At 37.5% G+C, this 27,489-nt stretch overlaps 6 protein-coding genes and 1 long non-coding RNA gene across 9 annotated transcripts; 3 read left to right on the plus strand and 4 right to left on the minus strand.

Moving 5' to 3' along the window:
• Window positions 1–3: 3 nt before the first annotated feature.
• Window positions 4–4,129, minus strand: LOC116295018 (carbohydrate sulfotransferase 1). Its single transcript, XM_089024292.1, has 2 exons — window positions 4,002–4,129; window positions 4–1,922 (listed from the first exon to the last, which is right to left on the minus strand). Exon 2 carries the CDS (start codon window positions 1,827–1,829, stop codon window positions 690–692), a length of 1,140 nt encoding a protein of 379 aa, XP_088880418.1. The 5' UTR covers window positions 1,830–1,922; window positions 4,002–4,129; the 3' UTR covers window positions 4–689.
• LOC116295017 (zinc finger protein ubi-d4 B) lies at window positions 4,112–13,996 on the plus strand. Of its 3 annotated transcripts, none has more exons than XR_004196973.2 (8): window positions 4,112–4,194; window positions 4,281–4,543; window positions 4,933–5,195; window positions 5,411–5,519; window positions 5,953–6,267; window positions 12,038–12,135; window positions 12,402–12,514; window positions 12,968–12,986. XR_004196973.2 is itself a non-coding variant. In XM_031702715.2 (8 exons), the coding sequence occupies exons 1-8, from the start codon at window positions 4,151–4,153 to the stop codon at window positions 13,446–13,448; spliced, it is 1,269 nt and encodes a 422-aa protein (XP_031558575.1). In that variant the 5' UTR covers window positions 4,112–4,150; the 3' UTR covers window positions 13,449–13,996. The 3 variants fall into 3 exon arrangements, 2 of the variants coding, with proteins under 2 accessions (XP_031558575.1, XP_031558576.1); XM_031702715.2 differs by lacking the exon at window positions 12,038–12,135 and adding an exon at window positions 13,369–13,996 and having other exon boundaries at window positions 12,968–13,049; XM_031702716.2 differs by lacking the exon at window positions 12,038–12,135 and adding an exon at window positions 13,369–13,996 and having other exon boundaries at window positions 4,936–5,195; window positions 12,968–13,049.
• LOC148905072 (uncharacterized) lies at window positions 6,326–10,472 on the plus strand. Its single transcript, XM_089024282.1, has 2 exons — window positions 6,326–7,044; window positions 7,455–10,472. Exons 1-2 carry the CDS (start codon window positions 6,715–6,717, stop codon window positions 8,760–8,762), a joined length of 1,638 nt encoding a protein of 545 aa, XP_088880408.1. The 5' UTR covers window positions 6,326–6,714; the 3' UTR covers window positions 8,763–10,472.
• On the minus strand, window positions 9,371–11,848 carry LOC148905073 (uncharacterized). Its single transcript, XM_089024309.1, has 2 exons — window positions 11,358–11,848; window positions 9,371–11,034 (listed from the first exon to the last, which is right to left on the minus strand). Exons 1-2 carry the CDS (start codon window positions 11,570–11,572, stop codon window positions 10,617–10,619), a joined length of 633 nt encoding a protein of 210 aa, XP_088880435.1. The 5' UTR covers window positions 11,573–11,848; the 3' UTR covers window positions 9,371–10,616.
• An 812-nt stretch (window positions 13,997–14,808) lies between the features above and the next one.
• LOC116295019 (NPC intracellular cholesterol transporter 2) lies at window positions 14,809–17,741 on the minus strand. The gene is made up of 4 exons (XM_031702719.2): window positions 17,580–17,741; window positions 16,835–16,948; window positions 16,133–16,308; window positions 14,809–14,993 (listed from the first exon to the last, which is right to left on the minus strand). The coding sequence occupies exons 1-4, from the start codon at window positions 17,659–17,661 to the stop codon at window positions 14,907–14,909; spliced, it is 459 nt and encodes a 152-aa protein (XP_031558579.1). The 5' UTR covers window positions 17,662–17,741; the 3' UTR covers window positions 14,809–14,906.
• A 1,239-nt stretch (window positions 17,742–18,980) lies between these two features.
• LOC116295022 (uncharacterized) lies at window positions 18,981–22,814 on the plus strand. Its single transcript, XM_031702721.2, has 4 exons — window positions 18,981–19,325; window positions 20,416–20,482; window positions 20,999–21,096; window positions 21,291–22,814. Exons 1-4 carry the CDS (start codon window positions 18,993–18,995, stop codon window positions 21,435–21,437), a joined length of 645 nt encoding a protein of 214 aa, XP_031558581.1. The 5' UTR covers window positions 18,981–18,992; the 3' UTR covers window positions 21,438–22,814.
• A 664-nt stretch (window positions 22,815–23,478) lies between these two features.
• On the minus strand, window positions 23,479–27,363 carry LOC116295025 (uncharacterized). Its single transcript, XR_004196976.2, has 2 exons — window positions 27,063–27,363; window positions 23,479–23,857 (listed from the first exon to the last, which is right to left on the minus strand). It is a non-coding gene; the product is annotated as an uncharacterized LOC116295025 (long non-coding RNA).
• Between the last annotated feature and the right edge of the window lie 126 nt (window positions 27,364–27,489).

Consider the following 27,489-nt stretch of genomic DNA (forward strand, 5'->3'; position numbering starts at 1 on the left):
GTTGAAATTGTCTTGATCTTTTTTCTTTTGATATATCAAGATAATTCTTATATTTGCGCATCCGAGTGCTGAATCGTGGCGGCCATGTTGACTCGAAGTCAATAGGTTTTTCTAGACGAGTTGCTGCATTTTAGCAGAATGCTCCAGTTTCGAGTTCTCTTTGCTCAGCCTTAGTATCGGTTGTGTGTTAAAATATTCAGCTATTCAACTAAAGTATTGTGACATAGAACACATTTGTACACAATCGAGGCTAATATTGAGCCAAGGCGCACTCGAAATGAGAGTATTGGCTTGCAAATAAATAACAAGTTGCTGCATGTTAGGCAAATGTATTCTTTCTTTTTTTCCCCGCGCACATTTTTAAAGTTCCTAACCCCCACTCGTTTCTGTTCACCGTATTCCTCGACATTCAATACAAACGGCGTCACTCCGTGGCGCAGTTTTTAATTTTTTCAACCGAATTGTAATCGTTTTAGAGTATTCGATTTTTGAATCCGACACTGACTAAAAGGACAGCACTGGATGCTTTGGGATGAAGTGAACCGCATGTAGGAGACGGCGCAGATGAATTACAATATAATGAAGATGAAAGATTTGCACCTGGAAATTCAGTATTGGACTAAAACCAATAAGTTTCGTTTACTTTGGGTTTAAATACTGATAACCCTTCGTTTCTAACGTTTGCTGTTTTATACAACATTTATATTGTTATCTAAAAGAGAATAGTTCAAGTTTCTTAAAGTACGCTTGTTTAAAACCGGTTTGTAACCGAGTTTTTCTATAACATGTGCGCAGTGCTGGTCTATCATAGCTACAACTCTCATGTCCATCGCAAGTCTCCAACTGCTATCATCATCATTATTAATACCAGGTTTTTGACGTTTAACATACTCATTCACCTCTGCGGTTCTATCAATGCCAGCAAATTTGAAGGCAATGTCTGCTGTTTTAACGAGATTTCTACCAACATCTTCGTATCTTATAATCTGGTATTGTTGTGCCAGATCGCTAGGTAGTGATCGAAGGAAATCAGAATCCGTGTTCAACTGGACACAGCGCTTCATGATTTTATTCTCGAGCGTGGTGAGTTGGTGTGAGTTTTTCTCCGAGTGCCTGTCTTTGGAGACCATTTCCCAGACAACTGCTCGAGGATCCCGCACAAAGTGTAAAACCCTGGTAGCCATAGACTGCGACGTCATTAGAGGGAGCAATCCCGCGAGTACCCCTCCAGGAGCTCTCTTGGCATATAATGATAAAACAATATGCATTTTTCTTGCGCAAACGATAGAAACCCACTTGGCGTTCAGCAACGGACAGTCCTTCAAGAAATCACTCTCGTTTGTGTAAGTGCTCACCTCTTTTCTACACAAGGGAGGAGAGGATAGGGCTTTGCTTGACAATCGAAAACGAGGCGACGAAAGCCTTGGATGCGACAGAAACGTCAGGTAATCCCTATATCCATTTAATCTACAGTGAAATAAGTTGTCCAGGAATGCTCTGACTTGACCATTATATTCGCTTTTGCGCGTGTAGTTTAGATTCTTGAACATCTCAAATGGATAAAGAGGCTGTTCAACGTAGAAGACTTTTGGGTGTTGGTTGAACAGATCTCCAATGATGTTGGGATCATTAGGTGAGTCAGTGACTATTATAACATTCCTATGATCAGCTCTGTCCCATTGAAAAGTAGGTGGTCGTAGATAGACAACCCGAGGTCGACCCAGTAGAGGGGAAAATCGCAGAACGGTCACGTAGAAATACATGGAAAAGCTTCCAATGACTGCGAGAATCATCATGGCCCGTGCCACGAACATGGCCAACAGCGGCATGGTGATCTACTACGTTATCAAGGGGCGGAAAGCGTCAGTGAAGAAGTAAACTGTAAAAAACCGTTTAGTCGTGTAATTTCATTGTCTAATTGCCTGGAAATAAAAAAACAATTTGATGCTGTCATTAATTCTCTATCAGTTACCTCTCCTCACGGTCAACTTCGTTAGTAGAATTGCGTCTCAAAGAAAGGGATTTTTATAATTTCGTCGTCTGTCTTGAGACTAGCTACTGGTTAAAAACAAAAACACTTATTTAAAGTCTTTTCATAGTCTGTTGATTTACTCAGTCCAGCCACCAGACACGTGTTGATCAAGTAGTACAAAGCGGCAGTCAAACAAAAAATTTACTTCAGACCGACGACCCAAAACCTCAAAGCCGCAGAGCGCGAACAAAATCAAGTTGTCAACGAATCGTGAGGAGGAGCTTCGAATACAAGAAGCAATGAACTGGTGAAATATTTTGCTTCAAGAATAAATTCATCTTACACATTTTACATACTGTTCTCTTCTTTTCGAAAAATAATAACAGTTTTAAAATGAAAAATATTTATTATCTTACCGTTGTATTTTATCTATCGACAACCAAGCTCTCTGGCGTCTTTAATTTCTTTTAAATTAGACGTCTCAGATCATACCTCCTCAGCTAATTTCGTCTTCAAAAAGGTTTTTTTAAATAATCACCTTTAGTTTTTTGAGAAGTCTCCTCTTGATGTCTGTGTATTTGACCAGGGTTGTTGATTTGTAAGCAATTTCATAAGTAAAAGCGATTAAGTCGGCAGCAGCAGGTTGATTAAACTTAATAAGAAAGAGCAGTCACTCAGTCGCGGGTACCAGCTTGGTTCAATGAGGTGTGACTACCAGAAATAGTGCGTCCATGACTGATCATCAGACATGAAGCGTAAAAACGATCCAGGTATAACATAAAATCGATAGGTTATGATGTCTCAAGACAAAAGATACTGACGACCGATTACTGGACCTGTAAAAGGATACTTCTGGGAATTTACTCACGTATGAAATACTCCATTTTACAGTCCCGTTCAGTGACCACAAATAATAGTTCCAAGTCGAGACTGGAGTTTCCGCACATAGAAAAACTATACTTTTTATCATGCCCGGTAACGTAACTCCAACCTCAGCTTGAGAGTATTATTCGTGGTCACTGAACGGAACTGTAAAACGGAGTATTGGATACACCCTGCATGGGTGCAACGTACTCCAAGCTCGTTCGCCGCTAGCTGATGATTTGGGTACTTTTAAATCTCCTTAAGATCGCAAATGGCATTCCATTCGGCATAGGTTTACGTACTCAACTCACTTATCTTTATTTTGAGTTAGACTCGGGGACAATAGACTTTCGAGTTTAAGTGAGAGTTAAAACCGGGACTGGCCTGCCCAATGCACCGGCGGGAAAATTAAAATGAGGTACGTGATCGGACAGCTTGTCTAGTGATGATATGTCTAATAATTCTGTCATAGATTTCCTATACTATGTTGCTTTAGAACTATTCAATTGCCTACATAACTTTTAATTAAGTAAAGTGTGATATATAAGTGAAGGGTTTTTAACTGGTTTAGATTATATCTAAAGTGCAAACATCTAATTCAATAAACGTTGCCATCGCCCAAGGCGAAAAGGAATATATTAGTGAAGGGTTAGAGTCAATCAAATGGACACAGTAGAAGGCAAGGGAAGACAGCTTGTCAACGAGATGCAAGAAGTGATCTCACCATGGTACTTTATCTTTAATCAGGTCAGCACTAGTCTGATATAATTAAAGATTATACCAGTATGAGGAAAATGAATTTAATTTTTGCACGACTTTTGCTCTAAGGATCACACCTGTCTGGGTGACGACCTTAAAATTTTCTCGGGAAATGGGAAGAGCTAGCCAGAAAAACGGAGAGAGTCTACAAAAACACTGAGAATAGACTGTGAAAGAAACACTAAATACCAGAGAGAATTTTTGGTAGTTCTCTTGATCGCGTAATTAAAAAAAAAAACTGCTTACTGTGTCCCGCTTCTGACACCAAAAGTACTTCTCGAGCCGAGTCTTTCCTTCCCTCGTCCCGATTAAAGCACTGGTACTTCATGTGCTTTACAGGTAGCCCATGCTGTAACATTCTCATAATATGAACTAATTTGGATAAAACTAAGAAAAACAAACTTACCTTGGGTTGAATAGCCAAGATAAAAAGGTGAAAATCTAACCCATTGAGCCTTTTTTCGATGGCCTTATTCTGCCTAGTTCACATATTTTCCTCCAAAAGCTACTCAGACGGTTTACTTTGGGTTGGGCTGCCTGTGGCTTTTATTCAAGATGGCGGCTCGTGGAGTGGCAGTACGAGAATCTAAACAACCAAAGTAGGTATTATTTAGCCTTCTTTCCATCAAGAAACACTCAGAAATAAACTAAGAATTATTAATTCTCTTTACATTTATCTCTTCAGGGAAATTTATCAAGATGCTTTAGACAACGTCTCTGCTTTCAATGCACGTCTTTGTTTCGAGCGCAAGATGCGAGCTCCCTTTCTGGACGCCCAGACTGGAATAGCCATGAATAACTGTAGTTTGTGGCTTAGTAGATTCATGAGGAGAGAGCCCAAGACACCTCAGTATATTTATACATACCCAGAGAAACGCTGGAGGAAGAGAAAACGAATCTACCATCCCGAGAATGATGAAGAAGAGGGCAGCCATGTTGAAAATGAAGGTGGGTTTAGCCTCGTTTAAGAGCAAATCATTTGCAAAAGTCAACTGTAATGTAAAGAATGTGCAAGTTGAACAATACCAATGTTTTGAAATCCCACGGACTTTTTATGGTATCTGTGAATAGCTGACTTATAAATGAGGCTAAGCCTATGCTATTGAGTCTGTGGTCTTCAAAAACAGCGGTATGCATCGAATGCGAAACAAGTTTATTTTCGCGAAACGCGAAGTGATTATCGGTGAATATTGATTATTAAATATTCACCATATTCACTGAGGGGAATGATTGTTTAATTTAAAAATTTGAAAAATAAAATAGAATAAAAATTCCTATTTTTCCACTTTTTTTTCAATCTAACTTTCTTTTGCTACAATAATGCTGTTACCTTCCAGTAGAGGGTAGTTCTTGCCCAGGTGAGCCAGACAGTGAACAGACAAGTGAAGTCCCAGAAAGTTCTGCCCAAGATGTCGTTAAAGATGATGTAATAGAGCAAGAAGTTGTGCCATTAGATTCTAGTGATCTGGAAGAAGACATTGAAGAGTCAACTGTGGTTTCTGATGACGAAGAATATGAAGCATACAAGAGAAAAAAACCTGGAAGACCAGGAAGAAAAAAGGGAGTAGCTGTTGGTGCCTCTGCCATTAAACATTTTCCAGTAAGCTTTACAAGAAGCATTCATTCATTCATTCATTCAATCATTTGCTCTTTCTCTTATGTATTTATTTGCTCATTCATTCCTAAATTTGTTCAATCCTTTATTCATTTATTTATTTCTTTAATTCATTTACCCATTCATTCATTTTTCAATTCCCTCATTCATTTATTTAATAAATCATTCATACCTTTATATTCACATGTTACTTTTGTTAGCGTGCTGCAATGATGTCTAGTTCAGGATCCTTGACTGTCAGAAATATAACCAAGGAAGAACTGGCCAGAATGAACCCAGATGATCGCAAGAAACCTTATGTTTGTGAAAGTATGTTGCAGGAGCTTGAGTCTCGTGTTCTAGTTTTCTTCTTGCATTGTATTGAGTATTAAATATTAGCCATTTGGAAGTTGAGGGAAAAATAGATTTGAGTATTGCAGTGCTTTATGAGGCTTTTTCAGCAGACATACTTCCAAGATCAAGGGCGGATCCAGGGGGGTGCAAAGGGGGGCAAGCCCCCCTTCAGCAGAAAAACAAAACAAAACAAAACTGAAGGATTAGATGCTTTTTTTTATTGTTTTCTGTTGTGTTGACGGAAGAAACTCAATTAGCCCCCCCCATAAACTCAATTAGTCCCTCCCCTAAAATTTTGGCTGGATCTGCCCTTGAAGATGGCATCCATTTTGTCCCCTAAACAGTCACACAATACACTCTTTCACTCACTATTTATTTTTAAATTCATGCACTCATTATATTTTTCCAGTATGTGGAAGACGTTACAAGAATGGCCCAGGCCTCAAGTATCACTACACCCATTATAACCATGATCTTGATAACAACCCCTCGCAAGAGGAATCTCACCCCTCCATGCCGACAACTCCAGCTTCAAGCATGATTGCGGTGGAGTCACCAAATCCCCCTTCACCTGCAGTAAAGGTGGCACGCAAGATGGATGGACCACGACTGCATACTGCCACACCTAATAGTTACTGTGACTTCTGTTTGGGCGATAGACTTCACAACAAGAAGACAGGAGCATCAGAGGAACTGCTGTCATGTGCTGACTGTGGTAGATCAGGTAGGACATTTATAGAATTGTATTGGATAATCTGGCAGCCAGAGGGGAGAATATCAGTGACCAAAGTGCAGTCAAATGTTTATCACATGGTGTAAAAAACCTGTCCATGTGGTACAATATTGGCATCATGTGGACGATTTGAAATGCACTTGCAGTTAAAGGACAACTGACCCCAAAAATTGCCGTTTTTCATATAAAACTACAACGTACATAGATCACATAAATTCAACTTTGAACTCTGATACAGCTTCTATGTCGCCGAAAAGAAATAATCAATTCGCGAAAAATAGCAATAGAAGAGCGCCATATTTGAGCCCGCAATAAATTACCGCATTAATGCCGTGACGTCACAACGTGAAGCTTGCATTCCAAACTTGTTGAGTTTGTATATTTCGAGTGCTAGTCGATCTTTTAATAGTCTAAGTTAGAGTAAGTTTCTTAATCCAGATGGTCCATTGTTGTGTGCCAGAATGCACCAACCATTCTTCCAAAACTGAGTCTGTTAGCTACCACAAAATTCCTAACAAAATAGCTCTTCAGAAGGCATGGATAGCGCGGATAAAGAGAGAGAACCTGCCGCCTTTGAAGAACTGCTACGTTTGCAGCGATCACTTCGAGGATTCATGCTTTGAAGTGGATCTGATGGAGCAGTTAACCGGGATAAAAAGGAAGAGGAGATTAAAGAGCGATGCTGTTCCGTCAGTATTCAATTTTTGCAAGCCAGCTAAAAGAAGAGCTACATCAGAGAACCGGCTCAAACGCAAACAAAACGAAGAGGTGAGATAACATGTCATTTATACATAACATAGTTTACATTGTTTTTCGAAATAATCACTCATGAAAAAGACTTATTAATGCATACCGAAGCGAGTCATCAATCATTAGCTATTTATGCTTTCATAGATGAAATGTTGCTTAAAATCATAAGTATAGCTAGTAATATTTGATCGATACTTGAAATTTTCAAAATGGTTATTTGCACGTGTTTAGTTTACATTTGATATCTATTCGTAAACCATAACAATGTTGCCGTAATATTCCAAATTTGCTTGGATAAATGACCACGGAAGAATAATTTATAGCATTGTTGGTTAATATGTTTATTTTGTATTATTTAAGGTAAAGTAGGCCTCGAAGAATGGTTTATAGTATTGTTGAAAACATTGTTTATTTTTGTATTTTCAAAGAATGTGGAGCAGCTATGTGCCACAATAAATCCCTCGTGTGAAGATCCACCAAGTATGGAAACACCAGAGTTCTCTCCTGAACCACTTTGTAAGGAGATTGGTGTTCAGTGTTGCCTTGGTTGTAGATATGTTGTAACATCCACTGTATCAACTCAGACAGAGCCTGGATACTATAAAGATGCCGACACAACAACAGTTTACAATCCCTCCCCTTCACCAAACATCAGTAGAGATGAAATACTCAGTGTGAGCTTCCACGACCACAGCTACAGTACTAGCTATCACCCCTCACCAGTAAAGTCAATGCCAACAGTGTCTCCACAAAAGTCAGAAAAGTCTTTGTTTTCAGAGGAAGAGGGACTCCCACTAAGTGACGATGATCATGGTTTCATTGTTTCATCGCAAGAGACAGTTTCAACAGCGGACAGTGAATTAGAGCCAGAAAACAAAGACTGCAATAAAACTCTTGAAAACCATATCAAAGAACCTAAATATTTGGTATTTAACTCTTGTTTGCAGCAGTTATTCAAGTTTTGTAGAAGCTGTGGAGCACCTGTCGCTGATGTCAACTTTGTATGTCAAGGCAGCCTACTTATTGTGACAACTATATGTATGAAACATCATGCTTTGACATGGTACTCACAGCCAATGTTAAATCGCTTAGCTATTGGGAACTTGTTGATTTCCTCATCAATATTATTTACTGGTAATACTTTTACCAGACTTCAAAACTTTGCATCCTGTCTTGGCCTAAAATTTCTGAGTGAGAGGGTCTTTTACAGACATCAGGAACGTTACCTATTTCCTGTTGTTAATGATGCTTGGAAGAGAGAGGAGGCTGCTGTAATTGAAGAGCTGTCAAATAAGGACATAGTAAATCTCAATGGTGATGGCCGAAGTGACAGTCCTGGCCATAGTGCTAAATATGGCACATATACTATGATGGAGACAAGCACAGGGAAAATTGCCACCTTCAGCATTGTTCAAGTCTCTGAAGTAACCAGCTCCAATGCTATGGAGAAAGAGGGGTTTCTAAGGTGTTTGAACACTTTAGAAGACACGGTCAGTATAAAATGTATCACAACTGACAGACACACATCCATCACCAGCACTATGGCAAAAGATTTTAGCCACATCAAACACCAGTATGATATGTGGCATCTTTCCAAGTCAATTGTAAAAAAGCTGAACAAGAAAGCAAAATTGAAGAAAAACCAAGAGCTGGCACCCTGGATACAATCCATTTCAAACCATCTTTGGTGGTGTGCTGCTACATGTAATGGGGATGTACAACTTTTGAGAGAGTAGTGGAAATCTGTTGTTCACCATTGCGTGAACAAGCATTCCTGGAAGGATGCAGAGGTATTCAAAAAGTGTGCCCATCCTCCCCTAACCCGCAGACAAGTGCGCACCACACACTGGATCAAGCCGGGGTCACCAGCTCATGTGGCCCTAGAAGAGGTTGTCCTTCAACCAAAGTTACTTAATGACTTGGCAAGATTGACCGACTTTTGTCACACAGGAGGGCTTGAAGTTTATCATTCGATGATGCTGAAGTATTGCTCAAAAAGAGAGCACTTCTCTTACAAGGGAATGGTTGCTCGTACTCAACTTGCTGCCATTGACAACAATTTCAATACAGCTAGAATTCAAGCAATTGTTCAAAAAGGCCCAAGGAGTGGAGAAGCTCGTTATCGCAAGTGCTTCCCTAAGATGCACAAGCGCTGGGTTGTTAAGCCAGTCTTACAAAGAAAAAGCTATGCTTTCCTCCCTGAGCTACAACTGAAAGTACTTGAAATTTGTGAGGGTGGCATGGAGGCTGCAGGGGTTGACCCAATTGAAGAGGTTGAATTACCAAGAAACATTGCTAGTGTTCCTGCCCCAGACAAACAGGAATTGATTGAACGACACCGGTCAAGATTTTCTAGGTAATTAATTTAAATGGAATGTAGTAGAGACTAAAAACACTAAAATGTGTAGTGTTAAGTGATGCTAATTCTAACCATTTCCTATTTTTAATTAACACTATTTAGTAGAAAATAATGCAAAGCATCATTGGCACTCTTTTAGTGATTGTACTCTAGTGAATAGCTGTTTTGAAAGAACTGTCAAGTAAGCCTGTCGTCCCAATCCCCCTCATCTTTGAACAGTTGTGTTCATTACTGGTAATAATTACAATGCTTCTACAAATGGGAAGGTACATGACAGACCCAAGTAAAACTGCTATAAACAAAATATGTAATTAATGTGAAGGGGACCTGATTAAAGTGGTAGATAAGTTTGCAGTTTTTAGATGTTCAGATGGAAATTTTATTAAAATATCATTACCACTTAGGAAACGATTGACTTTTAAATGAAATCTTAAAAGAGGTCTTTTCTTTAACTATCTACGCTCCATTATATATGGGGTCTCTCCCAGTATGAATGTAGTATAGAAAAAATTCCAGCTGAATAGTGACTTTCGCTTTCACTCATGGGAATCAAGATGTTCATTCATTTGCTCTCAGTGAATTAATCAGCACATGATTACTGAGCTGCAAAGGGCCTATTTGCCTGGAAAAAAAATATATGAGCCATAAATGGCTGACAAGCCCGGATGCCAAGATTTCCTAGTGCCAATTTGTCTGACAATGAGACTAGTCAGTACCGAGATTCTAAGATGGGGTGGGATTCTATCACCAAGAGAATATTTTTTTCATTTAGCACAATTTTTGAATCCATTATAGCATGCTACTTCAAGGCAAATTCTTTATAAACAATACTGACTAGCCTTGTTTTCAGACAAATTGGTGCCCAGGAAATATTGGTTATCCATGTCTAGTATAACTGCAAAATTTGCTTGGTTAGCTCATGATTTTGTCCACTAGTGCTTTGTACACTAGGTTCTCTATTCAGCTGGATATTTTGTCTAGGTGTAGTTGTTTTTAAATAATAAAATATGCAAAACCTAGAAAACATTTATATAAACAACTTTCTATATGTACTTCATCTAAAAATAAATTCATGACTAATCTTATACATTTTGGTCTCAGCCTTTCCATGTTTTCCTTTTCAATTTATCAATTCAGAAATCCTGATAGAAAAAAATCCACTCTGTGTATATGAAATGAAGTAAGGAATAAATAAAATGTATATAATAACTCCATGTAACTTTAGGCCAAGCTAATCATCTGCATAGTGAAAACCTTCAAATTCAAAGTCCTCCTCTAGTCCAGGGGGAGGGAAGTGTGCTCTGATGCACATGACAGCACAAGAGGGCAGAACAACCCGAACTTCCTTTCCAAGAACTCCCCAGCACCATCTTGCTAGTTGCCTATATGCAATGTGTCTGTACTGCTTGTGCTCTGGGCCTTCATACGCATTACTGTACTGCTGTTTGTACTGAGCCCATGCGGTTCGAAGAACATACTTATTGGCACAAACAGGTAAGAATCCAGGATGTTGAGTAATGCATGGTGGTGGTTCATCAGCATCTCCATCTTCAACAACAGACTGGCATGTTGCAACCACTTTTTCGATTTCTTGGCAACAAATGCATTCAGATATTGAATCCATAATTTGGCAGCTACCACAGGTACACCTATTTAACAGAAATAAAACAATTCTTAGTATCTTTGAACATTATCAACGATTGTCCCAAGTGAGAATATACATACACAACTTGTGACACAACTATATCCCTGTATCTATATCCTGCAGTATATGACTTATTGACTATCAAGCGATGTTTTTAAACATGTTTTTAATTAAAATTGTGAAAGTTGGTATTGCTTTTGGTCGCAAACTGGATTCATGCATACCAATATCTAAAGAACATATTGCAAGAACACGAGTGGCAAGATACGATTTTATATAAAATGGATATGTAGTTCAGTTTTGTGATAAGACAGAAGTACGACTTACCAATCTGAATTTGTAAGTCGATTGTTCTCTTGTTCATCGTCTTCAATAATGTCACTGTCAGATCCTTCTCTGAACTCTTCATCTGAGGAGATTTCTATTTCTGGTTCAAACTGATATGGCCGTAAACCAAATTCGTCGTCCATTCCGAAAAATTCTTGAGCGAAATCGTCTCCCGAGCTGTCCGAGCCTTCGGAAGAAGAATTAGATTCTGACATGCCTTTAATTTGATGACCAAGTTGTATTTTTTCGCAAAATATTGAGTAAAACGTATAAGAAACTGAGGAAGAAGTCAGGCAAACAACTGGAAGCTTGAACTCTTGTGACGTTGTGACGTCATTACGCTATTTTTCTGAGCCCGCGATAAAAGCGCAAGATGGCGGCCACCAGAGCGATATATGCGATGTTTTCAAAAAATTGTTTTAGAAAAATGGATGCTCTATCCCCTTTAAAAACTGGATTTTTGGACTTCTCAAATGATGTAGTTCCTCTTAAAAATGGGTCATTTTGGAGGGTCAGTTGTCCTTTAACATAGCAGTAACTACAAAAGGGATAAAAAATCAAGGCTGCCTTGGTTTACTGGGAAGAATAATATTCTCATTACAAAAATTAAAAATTGTACAAGAAATAACATTTATAAAGCATTCTGGTAGTAGTAGTAAAATAGTGCACTTATTATTTAGTTGATGAAAGGCAAAACATTATGGGTGGCGTAGTGGTTTGCCGCTAGCCTCTCACCACTATGGTTCAGGTTCAAGCCCCAGCTCAGACTGGTTTATATGTGAGTTGAGTTTGTTTGATGTGTTGTTCTCTCCTGTGCCACGAGGGTTTTCTCCGGGTTCTCCAGTTTTCTCCCTTTGTAAAAATCAACGACGTGCAAGTTGAGTGTTGTATGTTGTAAAATGTAGAATGTAGTGGTAGTGCGTGTGGAGGGAACCTCACGGAAGAGCCCTGTGCGGGGAGCAGTGGTTGTAAAAATGTTTGTTTTTTAAACATCTTGCTAGAACTGTAGATGCTTTTCTAACTATAATTATGTTTTCCACACAGGGCATCCATCCTGTCTGCAGTTTACTGCAAGACTAACTGAAAATGTCAAGAAATATCATTGGCAGTGCATAGAGTGCAAGTCATGTAGCCTTTGTGGCACTTCTGACAATGATGTAAGCATGATTAGTAAATTCTCAAAAACATCCATTCCATGTTGGAACAAATTTGTCATGCCTCTAGAAATGGAAAGTAGGTGTTAGCCATTCAGAGTTTGAGGGGGAAAACTGGGTCAAGTTGAGATTGAAATGCATTGTGGGACTGTTTGAGGGGATGAAATAGACAACATCTTGGAGATGTGTCGTATTTTACTCACAGAGGAGTATTGGAATTTCCAAGGTGGAATGGTCTGTGGGTGGCTTTATTTTCATCCGCATGGGGTCTCTGGAAGACTGGTTGCTTTCTGGTGGCAGCAGAATTTCCCTGTGTAGGGAGATGTGAATACATCTATAGTTGCTTGGTCAGATGGTACTTTTAATGTTTCATGGCCAGCACTTTGTATGCTACATATATATAGCTTTTTTTTCATTCTTCAAGATCCTTATTTCATGTTTCGATTTCTTCCTCAGGATCAGCTGTTGTTCTGTGATGACTGTGATAGAGGGTACCATATGTATTGCTTAAAACCACCAATGTCCAAACCCCCAGAAGGTACAGAAAATACTATACCTGTCTTCTAACATTTTGTCCATCTGTTGTTTTTCTTTCTTTTTCTCTCTTTCTATATGTTAGTCTACTCCTACGCAGCCCCTGTTAGTCGTGTGACGACACTAAAAACAACTGTGTGGGAGAATATATATATTAATGCCTCAGCATTTGTCAAGCTGGCCGTTTTGCTGGCTCAGTTATATACTACCTGTTTATAAACTGAATTTCTAACTGATCAACCTTTTAGTTACCAAAAGAGGCTTTCATATCTTAAAAAGCACTGACCAACAATTATTTATGTATTTATTGATGTATGTTTTAGGTCACTGGATGTGTAACCTATGCAGAGCATCTCTGGTTATTCAACCAATGGCTACCGTTCAACTTCAACAACCATCTTAAAGGGCAGTGGTGTTGTAGGGACACACTCAAAAGGCATGACACGCTCCTCCTCTAGAAGTGTTGTATGGATATTATATAGTAGATTTCTAGTACCCAGTGACATCATGAACAATCTCTCTCTCCTTAGCCTGCATACAGCCACTTACCACCCCACCCCCCTTTTCCCCATAGGCTATTCCTCCTGCTCTTGACCCCTATTAAAATATCATTATACCCATATCTTACTGTAATCCATCACTAACATACTAACATATATTCCAAGATGGGTGCAATGTAGGTAAAGAAAACATCCATGATTACAATGGGGAGGGGAGGGTGGGGAAATCAAAATTTTCCTTTAATCAATAGTTAGTATTGTAAAAAGTTCTTGTATAGGAAGTAATATAATACACTATGTTTTCAAGTTTCCAGGCAGCTGAAATCTTAAATTTGGAATTACTAGTACTAAATCCTTTCTTATAGTAGAGTGACCACAGTAAATCCGTAAAACTTTAGTAATACTAAATAGCACAATTTCATGCAAATTCCATTGTTTTCTATCGTTTAACTAGTACTATTTTGTACTATTTAGTCATTAGTGTTTCATGGATTTACTGTGGTCACTATGATTTTAGTATGATACAAAAATGTAATAAAAAACACACACAGGTAAATAAAGAAAATCTTATTAATGTAGTGATTGATGTTAGTGTTTGAGTAACCTATCTAAACAGCTACTGATTATATGGATACTTGCTTCGTTGTTGGATTAGGTCATGAATCAGTTGTTTACATGCAAAGTGCACACAAAACTGAAAGCATATATAAATATTGGTGCTAAACACTACTATTTAAACAACAGAAAACAAAGGTTCCAATATTCACTAAATTTCATACATACTTTTTCATTGTTTTATCATGTATACTATATACGAAACTTATTTGACAAAATTGAATTGAATCAGAAGGAACTATGTCAACTTGGTTGACAGATTGGCTGTGAATGTGAAGAAAATAGACTGGAAAAGGTTTTTGAAATTAGGCAGGATGAAAACAATTCTATTAATTTGAATCCATCAGAATAATTGCAATTACTTGAAACCATTATAAATTAGCATTTTAATAGTAAAAGAAGAGATGACAGTTGAGTTTAGTTTCAGTATGAAGCTGTTTATTCAAATTAGTTTGTTAAAAATATAATTCAAATTTAAAATAAATGTGTTACATCTTATTCAAACAACTTGAAAAGCAGTTACTTGTTTGTTAAACGAGAAAAGAAGGAAACAAAATAACACTGAGCTTTCTTTTGTTAATGATGGACTCCAGTAAAAATAAAAAATAAATATATATTGAGTGTTTTTCTATAATTATCACGTTAGACTTTTTACCACTACCAAAATCTCTTTTTTTTCTTTTAATTTTTTCATAATATATTCGACACATCCTTGACAAAACCTGATGGTTTAAAATATAAATCTCTTAACTAACAATCTTAGTTGCGATTTCAAAACAAAAGACATCTTGTTTTTTCGGGTCTTGCATCTCCCACTTGACAGCGACCTTGATCTGCAAGAGTAACAGCAGCAACACAGGTTGTCATTTTCGTTGTTCGTTAGTCTTTCTTCAAATTTTATTGATATCCTGGAACAACTTCTGGGCAGCTGATTAAAGTCAGCGCATGACTACTTCACAGATTGAACAATGAAACATAATCAGGGCTGCCATAAGTCAGGGCATGCTTAACTCACAGATTGAACCATGAAACAACCTATAGATTGGCTGCATAAAGTCCTGCTAATATAAGAACATGACTAATTTACAGGCAGAACCCTGAAACAACCTCAAGCCTTCTGTTGATCTGAGTTATTACAGTTGGTTTCAAAAAAATTTGGCCACTTGTTGTGTCTTATTACTTGGCTGAGTTTGAAGACATTTGGACCCATTTTCACTGGGTTATCGAATTTCCCCCCCTCTACTATAAATAATCGATAACCCAGTGAAAATGCGTCCAAATGTCTTCAAACTCGGCCAAGTAATAAAAGACACAACAAGTTATCAAGTTATGTCATTTTTATTCAAATAAACTGCAATTTAAATGATTCGAATTTTGACCGTTAATCGCTCACATTCAAAGCTTGTTATAAGCACTTTATTGCAGTGCTTGGGCTGCCTGTGCTTTAATTCTGAAGATTAAGTTCCCAAGTTCTCCAAGTTGGTCTCGAACTTGCGAATTTTTTGTAGAATTGGTTCAATCAACCATGACTTGTTTATGTCTAGAATTCAAATATTTACTGGGATTGCTTCTTTAAACCATATACTTTTTGAAAATCATATTCCAGACAACGTACGGAGTCAAATTCCTTTTGTCGCAATAAAATTTACTTTGAAAATTGAATTTGAACGGTAGATTTGATGAGTTTTAGAAGCTACTGTATTATCAGTTTGAAAGGTCGCCGACAACTGTCGGAACTTCATAGTGAAATTGATTACAAAGTTGTGAATTTGCGAACGACCATGCTTGTAACCAACTGGTTTGCCTCCTTGCCAGTCGGGATTCTTAAAACACTTTATGTTTCTTTGATCATTTCATTTCAGGTTATTAATAGTAGGAGGGCCATAATGGAAACTACTGGGTTATCAGTAATGTATGTCACCCTCGTTAAATAAAGTCAATTTATTTATTTATGACACATAGATATACTTACAGCTGGGTATGCAGATTTGATTTCCAGGGCACTTGAGTATACATATTTCTGACCAGCCTTCAATGGACATTTCAGTCCACTATCCTTACAGCAATCAGGATTCGGCAATGGGAAAGGAACTGGGAAGCCTCCAATTTCTCCATGGACAACAGATACTGCACTCGTCAGGTCTTCATCTATCATAAACAAGTTTAATTTAAAAATCAGTTCAAAGATAAACATGTATAGAATGAATAGCATGTATTGAATATACTATACAGCATATATGTCCCACATACTGCATATATCAATTACCATGAAAATTACTATTCAATATACCATTGTCTAAATGTCCAACCACACCTTGAGAGCGGCATACATCAGCATAAAAAACCATATACTAACATCCTGTACATTGTATGTTGTCAACCATACCATAGCCTAACTCACCCTATACCACTCACCCGTATTCTGCAAGTGACATACTGGTACATCAAAATGTAAAATACCACATATTTACTGCAACATACATACATACATGCATACCAATACTAATACCAATCCAATGGATACCAAATGTATTACTCAACATACCATATATAGCCTTATACCCACTGCTTCAACTCACACATTTATTTGCAAAGGATACATTACCTACATCAGAGCTTCCATTTTCATAGAAAAATAAGACTACTTTAGGTCAAAAATATGTATCAAGCTTACGTGGTACAAAAGTGACCTTGACTTGGACTTTAGTGCCCTTCTTGAGTTCACAAGGTTGTTTTGGGCATGGAATAACCTCAAGCTGGGTGATTTCTCCCTTGCCTTCACCTCCAGCTAATAAAAAGCAAAACGAAAGCATAGAGTCTATATCAAAACATGTGAAAATAATACAGTCAAATTTATAGTCTCTCGTAATATCTGCTTATCTATCAGGAGTTAGAGTGCTCAAATGCACTCCTAAAGAGTGATTTTACTTGGCAGAGAAAGAAATGATATTAAAGTACAGCGTATAGTAATGTTTTACAGAAAAAAGTAGTGTTCAAAGTACAATTAATTCATTTTCAGTCTTAATAAAGTGCCTTTTCAAAATCTTTTATATTTATCAATCTCAAGAATTTGTAATGTTCAACTACATATTGCAGAAAAAGAAATTTGTAAGAGTTTTAAAAGATTAAGTTTTAGATTGTTTCTTCCTCTGAACTGGGCTGCGTTAGGAATAAGGGGAGGAAAAACAGCCACATCCTGCTTCAGCTACACCAGCATGTTCCTAATATGAAAATCTATCTAGTAAGTAGCGTGTTACTTGTGATATAGGTTTACGAGGAAAGTAATTCCAATCTTGAAACCAGAAAATTTTATTGAAATCACATGATTGTCAAGAAGAAAAGTTTCTTGACATCACATGATTGTCAAGAAGAAAACTTTGATATTCTATGCTTACGGTATATTAAATCAGATTACTTACTACAGTCATCAAATTTGACCACTTCGGCGTTGGCAAGATACAAAACGTACAGGATACAAGCGATGAGGAAAACTTTAGCCATTATTCCAGAGAAGCTTGATCAAGTTCTCTCTTCAGCTGAGTTCGGTTTGAAAGATGAACGCAATTTATATGCAGTGATGTGAAATGCAAAATAACAGATGATCAAGACTTCTGATTGGTTGTTTGATCATGATATACCACGTGCGCTTGGCGCATGACATCGTATGATTCCCAAGCTGTGTGAACCAAATCGCGAGAGGGGTGCAGGCTTGACCTTTGTAACAATATATAACTTAGTGTAATAGAAGATTTCGTGAAAAGAACTTATTGTTCTGGAAAAAAGTAATTGAATCTTTTGTTAGTGGTGAATTGTAGCAGCTGAAACCTGTGAAAATATTAGCACAGTTGAAAGTAATAATGAGAAATCGGCATTGCGCGGTATCCACGTTTTCGCAATGCCGATGAGAAATGGGATTATAAAAAGTTGAAGTCCATGGATTAGTGCCTGTCGTATTTCACTCAACTTATTACTAAAACTTCAAATGTCATATCTATTTTTAGCACTCATAGTATAGATTTTGTTTCTTTGGGTGATTTTGCTTCGTAGAATATCAACACCAAAATGGTGTTACTTAATTTTTATCATAAGATTTTTCCCAAAAAAAATGTGTCTGAACACATGAGCTGGGCTTGACGCTGTTCTTAGATATATTGCCCGTCAGGTGATAAACCAAAGCACACGGACAATGAACTAGTATTATCCAAGGATCAAATCATAAACTATTATGTAAGATGGTCATATACAATGTGTCCAGAAGCAGGAGAGAGGGAAGAGCTCTTTCTTTTGTTGCAGGGCACCTGAGCCATGAAGAAAAGAAAACAATAGCTGAGAACAATGCGTTTGCAGCTAAACAATATCCTACAATACAAAAACCCGAACGTAACCCAGAATACAATAAAGCTTGCTACACCAAGAAAGACCCGATAAGTAATGGGAGTGTTGCCATGTAACATACTTCATGTTAAACTGTAAGAAACTAGAAAGAGCTAGTCTGGCCAACATCAAACTTTGACATCTAAAAACAAAGATTGATAGATCCAGGAGTAGTAGATATGAAAATTAAAAAAAGAAGAAACAAAAAGAAAAAATGGAAAAGGAAGGGAGAAAGGGAAGGGGAGAATGTTCTCTTTTTCCACGAGAAACCTGTTCACACTGGTGCTAAAGTTGATATATATAAATAACAATGGACTTATTAAATAACTAAAAATTGGGATCAAAATGCCCAAAATATTTTCCTAGAAGGCCGAGTGCGACAAGGGAGGGGTGCCGTGGGATGAACACTTGAAAAGTACACATGCGCAGTTTGCTCAATATTTATAACCACAACAAAAATGGCGACCAGCAGTAAAGTAGCAACGGATACACAGAAAAAACAATCAAATAAAGACAGAGATTCGTCCTCAGAGGAAGATGACGAGGATGGATTAGATCTAGGGACGTCTTCCATACCTTCTGTTGGCATGAAAAGCCCAAACAAAGAATTTGAAATGATAAATCTGGACGCTGACGAGGAAGACGAAGAAGAAGATGACTTAAGTCAACGTTCAGACGACCGTCGAAAAAAACGCTACAGAAAAAAGAAAAGAAAGAAAGAGGAGATAAGTGAGAGCAGCTCTGAAGATGAATCCAGTAAACTAACTTCTAAAAAGGATGACATAAACCCGGTAAAGAAAAACTAGAGTTATATCTTTTGAAATAAGCTTATATTGAAATCGTCTAAACTTTTTTGTACAAAGCTTTTGAAAAGCTTTAGAAATTTCTAATCCCAATCGATAGTTGTGTCAATGAAGCTGCTATTCTTATTTTAAGACTATCTTATTTCAACTTATCTTTATTTTTCTATTGACTTATTTCCTTTAAATGACACTATGTACTTTTATAACGTCAACAAGCAAGTCAGATAACAAGGCAGGCATGACCTTTAATAAGTTGAATACTTTCACTTCTGTCATTAATCTAATTATAAGTACCAAAAATTATGGACTGCCGTGCTTTAGAGCAGATTTACTTCGCCATTAGCTTAGCCTCCCTCGCAAATCTTTTGAGAGGTTAGAGAGGGAGGAAAAACCTCCAAAAAATGATCTGTGAGGGAGACTACTATTAGCTGTGCTCTGAATAATAAGGTGGCTTCTCGCTAAGATCATGGGTACGAGAGTGTTTCCACTAAAGGAGTAAATATATTTGTGACGAAATTAATACTGAACTACATAGACTTATTTTTGTCTGATAATGTCAAATCATTTCTGTACTTGTATTTGACACAGTCAAAACTTCTTTCATTTTGCAGCTAGGCTCAAACACCAGACATCAAATCATGTTCTAACTAGCTCCTTAAACTCATATGATTGTCACCTTAACCTAGAAGTTTCAGCTAACAAACATTCAAGTTTCAGCATGGATGATGTTTTAGAAGCCAGTTAGAACATGTCTTGATCTCTGGTACTTGCACCTAGATGTAAATAATGGTATACCTTGGAAAGATATAAGTTTGTTTTTTTGGTTAATTTTATCCTGTGCACTTAGGATTTTTCTCCAGCTTTTTTTTTTGTCTTCCCTCTAAGATCACATGTAATGCCAGGCTGGTCCTTGAATCAAACCTATGACACACCACCCATGCTTCCCATTATTCTGGTCCCAAAGGCTTGATGAATTTTTCCCTGCCTAGTATTTCAAGGTATGAAGCATTCATCCAGCCTCTGGGACCAGGGTAGCTCCCTATTTAACATGAGGGTAAAACTATTGTTTCTTTTTCAGTCTGATCTGAACTGGCCACTATACTTTTGGTATTATATTGTAGCTGTATCAACTGGGGCTTTGAGAGGTAGAGTACTTCTAGCAACATGATTGGACAAATTATCGATGTATTAAAGACTATTATTATGGCAGTTGTATACTTAAGGATGCCTAGGCATAATTATATTCAGTCGGGCAGGTTAGCTGTGACCGACTAAACAAAACCTATCTAGATATATTTACAATATTAAAACTGTAAATTAAACTCTATCTACATTCATTAATAATAATTGTCGCTTAGAACTATTTACTATTGTCACTATTTATTATTATTATTAATATTATTATTATCATCATCGTTATCATTACTAGAAACTATGAAATGCCATTTCAACAACATGTCATACCGTGCTGTAAGTCAGTACCATGTTTCAAATTCATATTTTCAATTCAATTTTTTTAATTCAATTTTTTAACATTTTGGTTTACCTTTGTTTTTTTTTAACCACAGGCATCCCATTTATAATTGTCTTGACTTGATATGGACATTCTTTTTTTCAACATATTCTTGAAGATATTTTTAATGCCATGATGTTGATTGCAGTTGCAGAATGCTTAGGAGAAAAACTTGCATATGTTTTTGGCATAACGTCACCCAAGTATCAATATGTCATTGATGAATACTACAGATTAAAGGAAATTGTAAGTTATGCCTCTGTAGTTATTGGGTATTAAATATAAATTCTATTCCATCCATTTATAAATATCATTCATTCGTCCATTCATTGGTCTCATTGAACCATCCATTCATCCTGCCAGCCAACACATTCATTCAAAAGCTTCTGTTCTTGATTATTTATCTGTTCATTTCATTTCTTTGTTAATCTTTTTCAAAGGAAGAAGAAGAAGAAGAAAGAGAAAAAAGAGAGAGAGAATATGTAGAGAAAAAGCAAGCAGAGAGAATCGCACAGCTGGAGGGTGGTGAAAAAGCTTCTGAAATCTTAACCATACCAGAGGAGGATGTTAGCAATACTGCCAAATAGACCAGCAAACTTAAACAATTGAAAACAAAAAATGGCAAGAGAAATGCGTAGGTATTTTTCTTGGTCAAATGGTGTTCTCGGTAAAAGGGGACCAAAGATTCTACTGGTTCTACACCCATGCATTTTTGTAATATATAGACACAGACTCAGACCTTTGGGGTTTTGATATCTGTCAATCAAAAAACATCCCAGACAATTGGAAATTTGATTGACAAAAGCCAAAAACCCAGACATCTATGGCTGTGTAAGTCATGTTATTGTGAAAACAGGCATTATTGACCTGTGTGCAGATTTGCCCCACCCCCTTGGGAAAAATGGGGTGAGGAAAGTTCTTTTCAGCCTTTACCCCAAGGGGGGAGGGGATAGTAACCAGGTTTTAAAATAATGGCCAGTCATTGCACAATGTCTGTTGGGGGGTACTCCCCTACATTCGCTATACGGGTACATGCCACCAAACAGGGTATGGTTTTCAGCGATTCTACTCTGGAACAGGGTATATAAAATCACGCTTGCTCTGAGACAGGGTATATGAAAAATCACGCTCTCTCCCCTCTGGAACAGGGTATCTATTTTCACAATACCAGAACAGGGTAAGGTTTTCAGCAATCTTGTTCTGGAATAGGGTATGAATTTCAGCAATTTTATCTGGAACAGGGTCAGGGTTCAGAGGGCTCAGCGGCACATCCCTACCTTAAAGAGTAAGAGTACCCCCCTCCCCCCCGAAATGTCTGGTCAGAATTGAAACTGGTCTGGTCAAATCTTTGTCTTACAGGTTATTTTGACCAGTAAAGTTGAGCCAGAAATGAGGTGTGACTGAGCTAAAACTAATTTGGCCAGTCAAAATGACCTGCAACTGACCAGCCCTCATTTTTAGCCGTTGTGGATAAAACAAACAGGAATCGTGATGTTCCTTCATTTCTATTCAAATACATTAACAATCATTGCTTGAGTGATTTGTTTCACCCTATAGTAATCTTCCTGCTTCATACATAATGTACAATTCTAAAAACAATTTGCAATCAGTACCTTTGAGGTTACTGAATTTGGCAATTTTTGTAAAAGTCTTACTCTATAGAATAGAAGATTTTTTGTTTGACACTGTGAAACACTTGCAGATTGTATATAATCCATGCATGAAATAGATTCTGTTTTTCATTGAAAAACTAGAGTGTTGTTGATGTTAGACTTCCCTCAATAACCTCCCCTCCCCACTTAGTGGGATTGATCTTTCCAACATAAAGATAACAGTATATATTATCTCGATATGCACTCTATTCCTTGGAATTCCTTGTTATTTAATTTCTAATAACTAGGAAATAATTATTGAAGATGAAGACTTTTTTTTAAAAACCTTAATTAAAAAAGTCTAAAACCCTAGACGTCTTGGACTTTGACTTATTCACCACCTTACATACATGTCTTCTCTGGTCAAACACAAAGCATTCAACCAAGGTGGAACTAGGGGAGGGGGGCAGGGTTTGTCCAAACCCCCAAAATAAGAAAGGCAAGCCCCCTTTTTAGGCCATCTTGATCATACAGACCTCTTAGCTTCGTTGTTTGTTGTGCACATTTCAGACCATGTGATGCCACTCTTGGGAGTTGATTTTTTCATGTGTAAATATTTTTAACAATTTCGTCATAAAAGAACAATTCTCAAGGGAATGTCATGTGATCTGAAATGGGCAATTTGCATACTATGGTAAATGGATCTATCGAAGCCCCTAAAAGGCAATAACAGGACGTCCCCTGGCAATATTGAATTATGTGTCTGAGAAAGAAGATAGGAAAGCCAATCCATAGAGTTTTTTTTTTTGGTTGGTCAAATCTGTTTTCTGAACCTCCTTCCCCAAAATCCTTGATCCACCCCTGAATGGCTAGTATTTGCATTTAGATGTAATTCGTTTTTGTAAAAACCCTTAAAGTAATAAAGTATTTGTAGCAAATGTGGTTAAGCAATGTATGGTATTGCACTGTGCCCACCACTACGACTATTGTGCACTGTAGCAAAATTATCCCAAGTAGCTTACCAAACAAAAAATCGTTTGCAATCTTTTATAGTATTTATTCTCTTTGCAAATGACATATCTACATTGTTTAGCAGTGGGAAAAGCAAAGGTTTTTTTCAAACTTAAAAAGTCAAAATCACTTTTACAAAGAGATGCATTAATCCATCAAACAAAAATAGGTTTCTGTGTTCAATTTTCAACGACCAACACACTTGATTCCTCTCTGATGAATGCTTGCCATGAAAACTGAATGATATCGATCTGTTCCTTGGTCTTTACTGGCTAATGGTTCTTTCTTCCCATCGTGTCCAATCGAAATATTCCTCTCCTTTGTTTGTAGTAGGACTCTATGATTGTTCTACATTCTGCTTCACTCATATCTGATGCACATAGCTTCCGAGCCAGTAGGGTTGCCTAAAGGAAAAAGAATCGCTACTGAGTTTTTTGCTTTAATAATATAAGTTTAACTTATAACGTACCAAGGAAATTTTATGACAGGGGGGGAGATCACGATTGGGTGCATATTCCTTTTCCCTTAAAATCCCACCCATTTTTGCTATCTTTCTTCTCTCTCTCTCTCTCTCTCTCTCTCTCTCTCTCTCTCTCTCTCTCTCTCTCTCTCTCTCTCTCTCTCTCTCTCTCTCTCTCTCTCTCTCTCTCTCTCTCTCTGCCTTTCTTTCTTTTTTCTCTTTCTTTCTTTTTCTTTCTTTCTTTCATTCATTCTTCCTTTCTTTCTCTCTTTCTTTGACCTATGATCTATGATAATTGTCTTTACTAAGAAAATGCTGATTGCTAGTCCTCCCTTATAGAATTGAGTAAATGTGTTATATCAGCGTCCTTACATATGTTACGCACTTGAGAATTTAAAAAAATGAACCATGAAACAACCTCTGGGCTGATCTAAGTCAGGGCATGGCTAACTCACAGACCAAACCCTGAAACAACCTCTGGCCTGATCTAAGTCAGGGCATGGCTAACTCACAGATCGAACCCTGAAACAACTTCTGGGCTGATCTAAGTCAGGGCATGGCTAACTCACAGATCGAACCCTGAAACAACCTCTGGACTAATCTAATTAAGTCAGGGTATGGCTAAGTCACTATGTGATCTGAGATCAAAATGGGATTTAGCTTGTTAAGTTTTGCGGAGGGAGGAAAACTGGAGAACCCGGAGAAAACCCCTCGAAACAGAACAGTCTATGATAGCTCTAAGTCGTGAAACACTAGGCGTTTTCATATTCATTACCTACCTACAGAGAAAAGTTTATCGTTTTTGATTAATAGGGCCATCGAGGACGGATGGTTTTCACCCTTAATATTTAATAATTCGATGCAAAATAACTTGCTCGCGTGCGCGCTACAGCAGATTGGAATTTTGATAAAGAGAAGTTTCCTCCCTACGTGATAAATTAAAGAGTAATTCTATTATTCGTTACAAAGTATTCAAAAATAAAAATAAACTTAACTCATTCGGCGCAGGTTGTTTTACGAAAGATAAGAATAGAATTTACGCCAGAGGTTTTCCGTTGTCAATCCCTGAAAAAAGTTGCATCTGTTCTACTATTAAGAAAACCTCGTTTACATAACTAACCCTCAGATCAAAGGAAAATTGTAGGTGACAATAATCCTCTTAAAAAATCATAAAATTCCTAATGACATTATTGAGATCTACAAAAGTGCTAAAATATACTCCATTATATAATCAAAAAAACTTATGGCCGTCTCAATAATGTAGTTTTAATTTGAGAAATCTCCTGCTAACATCGACACTAGGGCTAGCGCTGTTTCTTAGCGTCAGTTGTTCTGAATACCGATAACAGAAACATGGTGTGATAGTATAGCCGGGAGTCGTGTTTAAATACTTCCTAATAAACAGCCCCTTTTCTCATTCGGTAATCACGCTGTGCTGGATTAATTTATAATAACTTTATTTGCAAACAAATAATAATTAATAGAAAATAGTTGCAAAAAGGGAGCTGCCAAGGAAGAATTGAATCCTCTTATACGGATTGACTGACCTAAATACTTGTTATCATCTAAGATAGTAAAGCTAACTGGCCTAGTATAGCCCACATAGGTTAATTCCAGTTAGCTTGCACCTAAATATATGGCAATTTATCTCTTTGTCCTAACTTATCTTATGTGATATTTATGGTGCTAAATAAGAGATTGTCATTGTCATTGACTGAAGACTCATCTTCCTTTTTTTTTTTTTTTTTTTTTTTTTTTTTCATTACTTTTTTCCAAGAAAGAATAAAGCTTTTCATGTAGTGTGTCACACCATGTCATACCGAGTTGATCATATTTGCTCATGCGCTGATCAAACTCCTAGCTCATGTACATGATTTGTTGCTACAAACGAACAAGGTTAACTACATCAAGAATGATTCATTTATCGCGATCGTAAAAACTTAAAACGCATGCAGTATTAAAAGATCAGAGTTAGGATTTTTAACAAATTAAGATGTGAAAAAACTTGTTCTAATCCCAATCGTTGAGCATGGTTCTCTAGTGGGTGGACCTATCACCTAGCTTGTCTTATCTTTCGTCCCGTAATCAGCCATCTTGTAGTTGCAAGCAAATCAATCAAAAATCTACAATTTTGACATAGTGACACCAACGAATATCTTTCCTTAAGGTTTGAGTTTTGATGGAACATTTGTGGGGAATTCCGAGGGCGGCTTTCGAAATTTGATTCAATTCAGTTAAGACACGCCGTCACCGATATCGCTGCTCAAAACGCTACATAGTTGCTGCGCATTTTCACGAAAGCAGTGGCCAGAAATCCCTACCAAACGTGTTAGTGACCGTTCTTTTACCTTGGCTCTTTTTGCGAGGCTTCGCTTACCACTTTTTCCTTGGAGCTGCCAAATAGCACAACCCATCTGAGCCATGCACAGCCCAACGATCACGATTACAACAAGAGTAGACGTTTTCATTGCGATCGCGGTTAGCTTTAGTATAATAAAGACCTCAACATTCTCCAATACTCTTTATAAGGGTACGTTATAACTCATTTCCAGCGCTAAAAAATCGTTAGCTACAATTTGCTTTGTTCTTACGCAGCGAGAGGTCTCGCGTTAGTCATAGAACCCACAGGAAAAAAGAAATACGTACAAAACAGCGGAAATAAAGCCTACGAGAAAATGAGACGATACCAAGACGAGTAATCGGGGAAAATATACCTATGTGCATCAGTTATGTGCTACAGCAATTTGCAGCCCCAAAACAGCACGAATCATTCGTTACCTGAGTGTTTGTACATACTATGTCCTCTCGCTTGCCGATTCCTGCTCCCATACCCACAATACCGCTTCTAACACAACCTACAAGAAGTAGGACTACAAACGCCAACAGAAGGCTACACAGCTCGAATTTCATCGAAGGATTTTGGTGTACGCCGCCGGGTAGAAAAGCAAGGGAAATCAATTCTAGATAAAAAGTGGAGCGGCCTTATGTATACAACCGGTGAAGTCGAACAGTTTTCGTAGTAAAAAACGAACTAAAGTAGTCATTATCTAAATGGAAAATAAAAAGGGAATATTGACCTAAGTACATCATTCGATGTTGGCGGTAGAGCAGTTCAATCTGTACCGCAGTTATTTCGATTAAATATTTACCTTGATATTTTGTGTGAAGGTTCTTTTCCCGCTGGCGCCATCTAAACCCCATATGGCATGGGTCTGTCCGACTAATTGTAGAGTTAAAACTAACCCAATACACACTACAACTCTCAGATGGTTCATTCTGATCAAACTTCTTCTTACAAAATGCTCAGAAATACGGGATTTTCACCTCTTTATACTTGTACGTTGTGATTGTTAAGTTGATGGAAAGCCTATCAGGATAAATAGACTATGGTTATCACAGCAAGGAACTGGATTTGCAAGACCATCTGTTTCTATAAGCCTGCTAATTCCAGATCAGATGCAACTGTATTTTTTATTGATTTTCAATATTATTTTACAACACTAGAAACATTTGGCGGTTAATGGCAAATAACTCCTGAATGCTAATCAAGTCACTTGCTCTTTTCATTTTTCATTG

This window comes from Actinia tenebrosa, unplaced genomic scaffold, assembly GCF_029948245.1.
Source record: "Actinia tenebrosa isolate PJP-AT-01 unplaced genomic scaffold, QUT_ActTen_1.0 PGA_scaffold8__29_contigs__length_14323225, whole genome shotgun sequence".
Lineage (NCBI taxonomy): Eukaryota > Metazoa > Cnidaria > Anthozoa > Actiniaria > Actiniidae > Actinia > Actinia tenebrosa.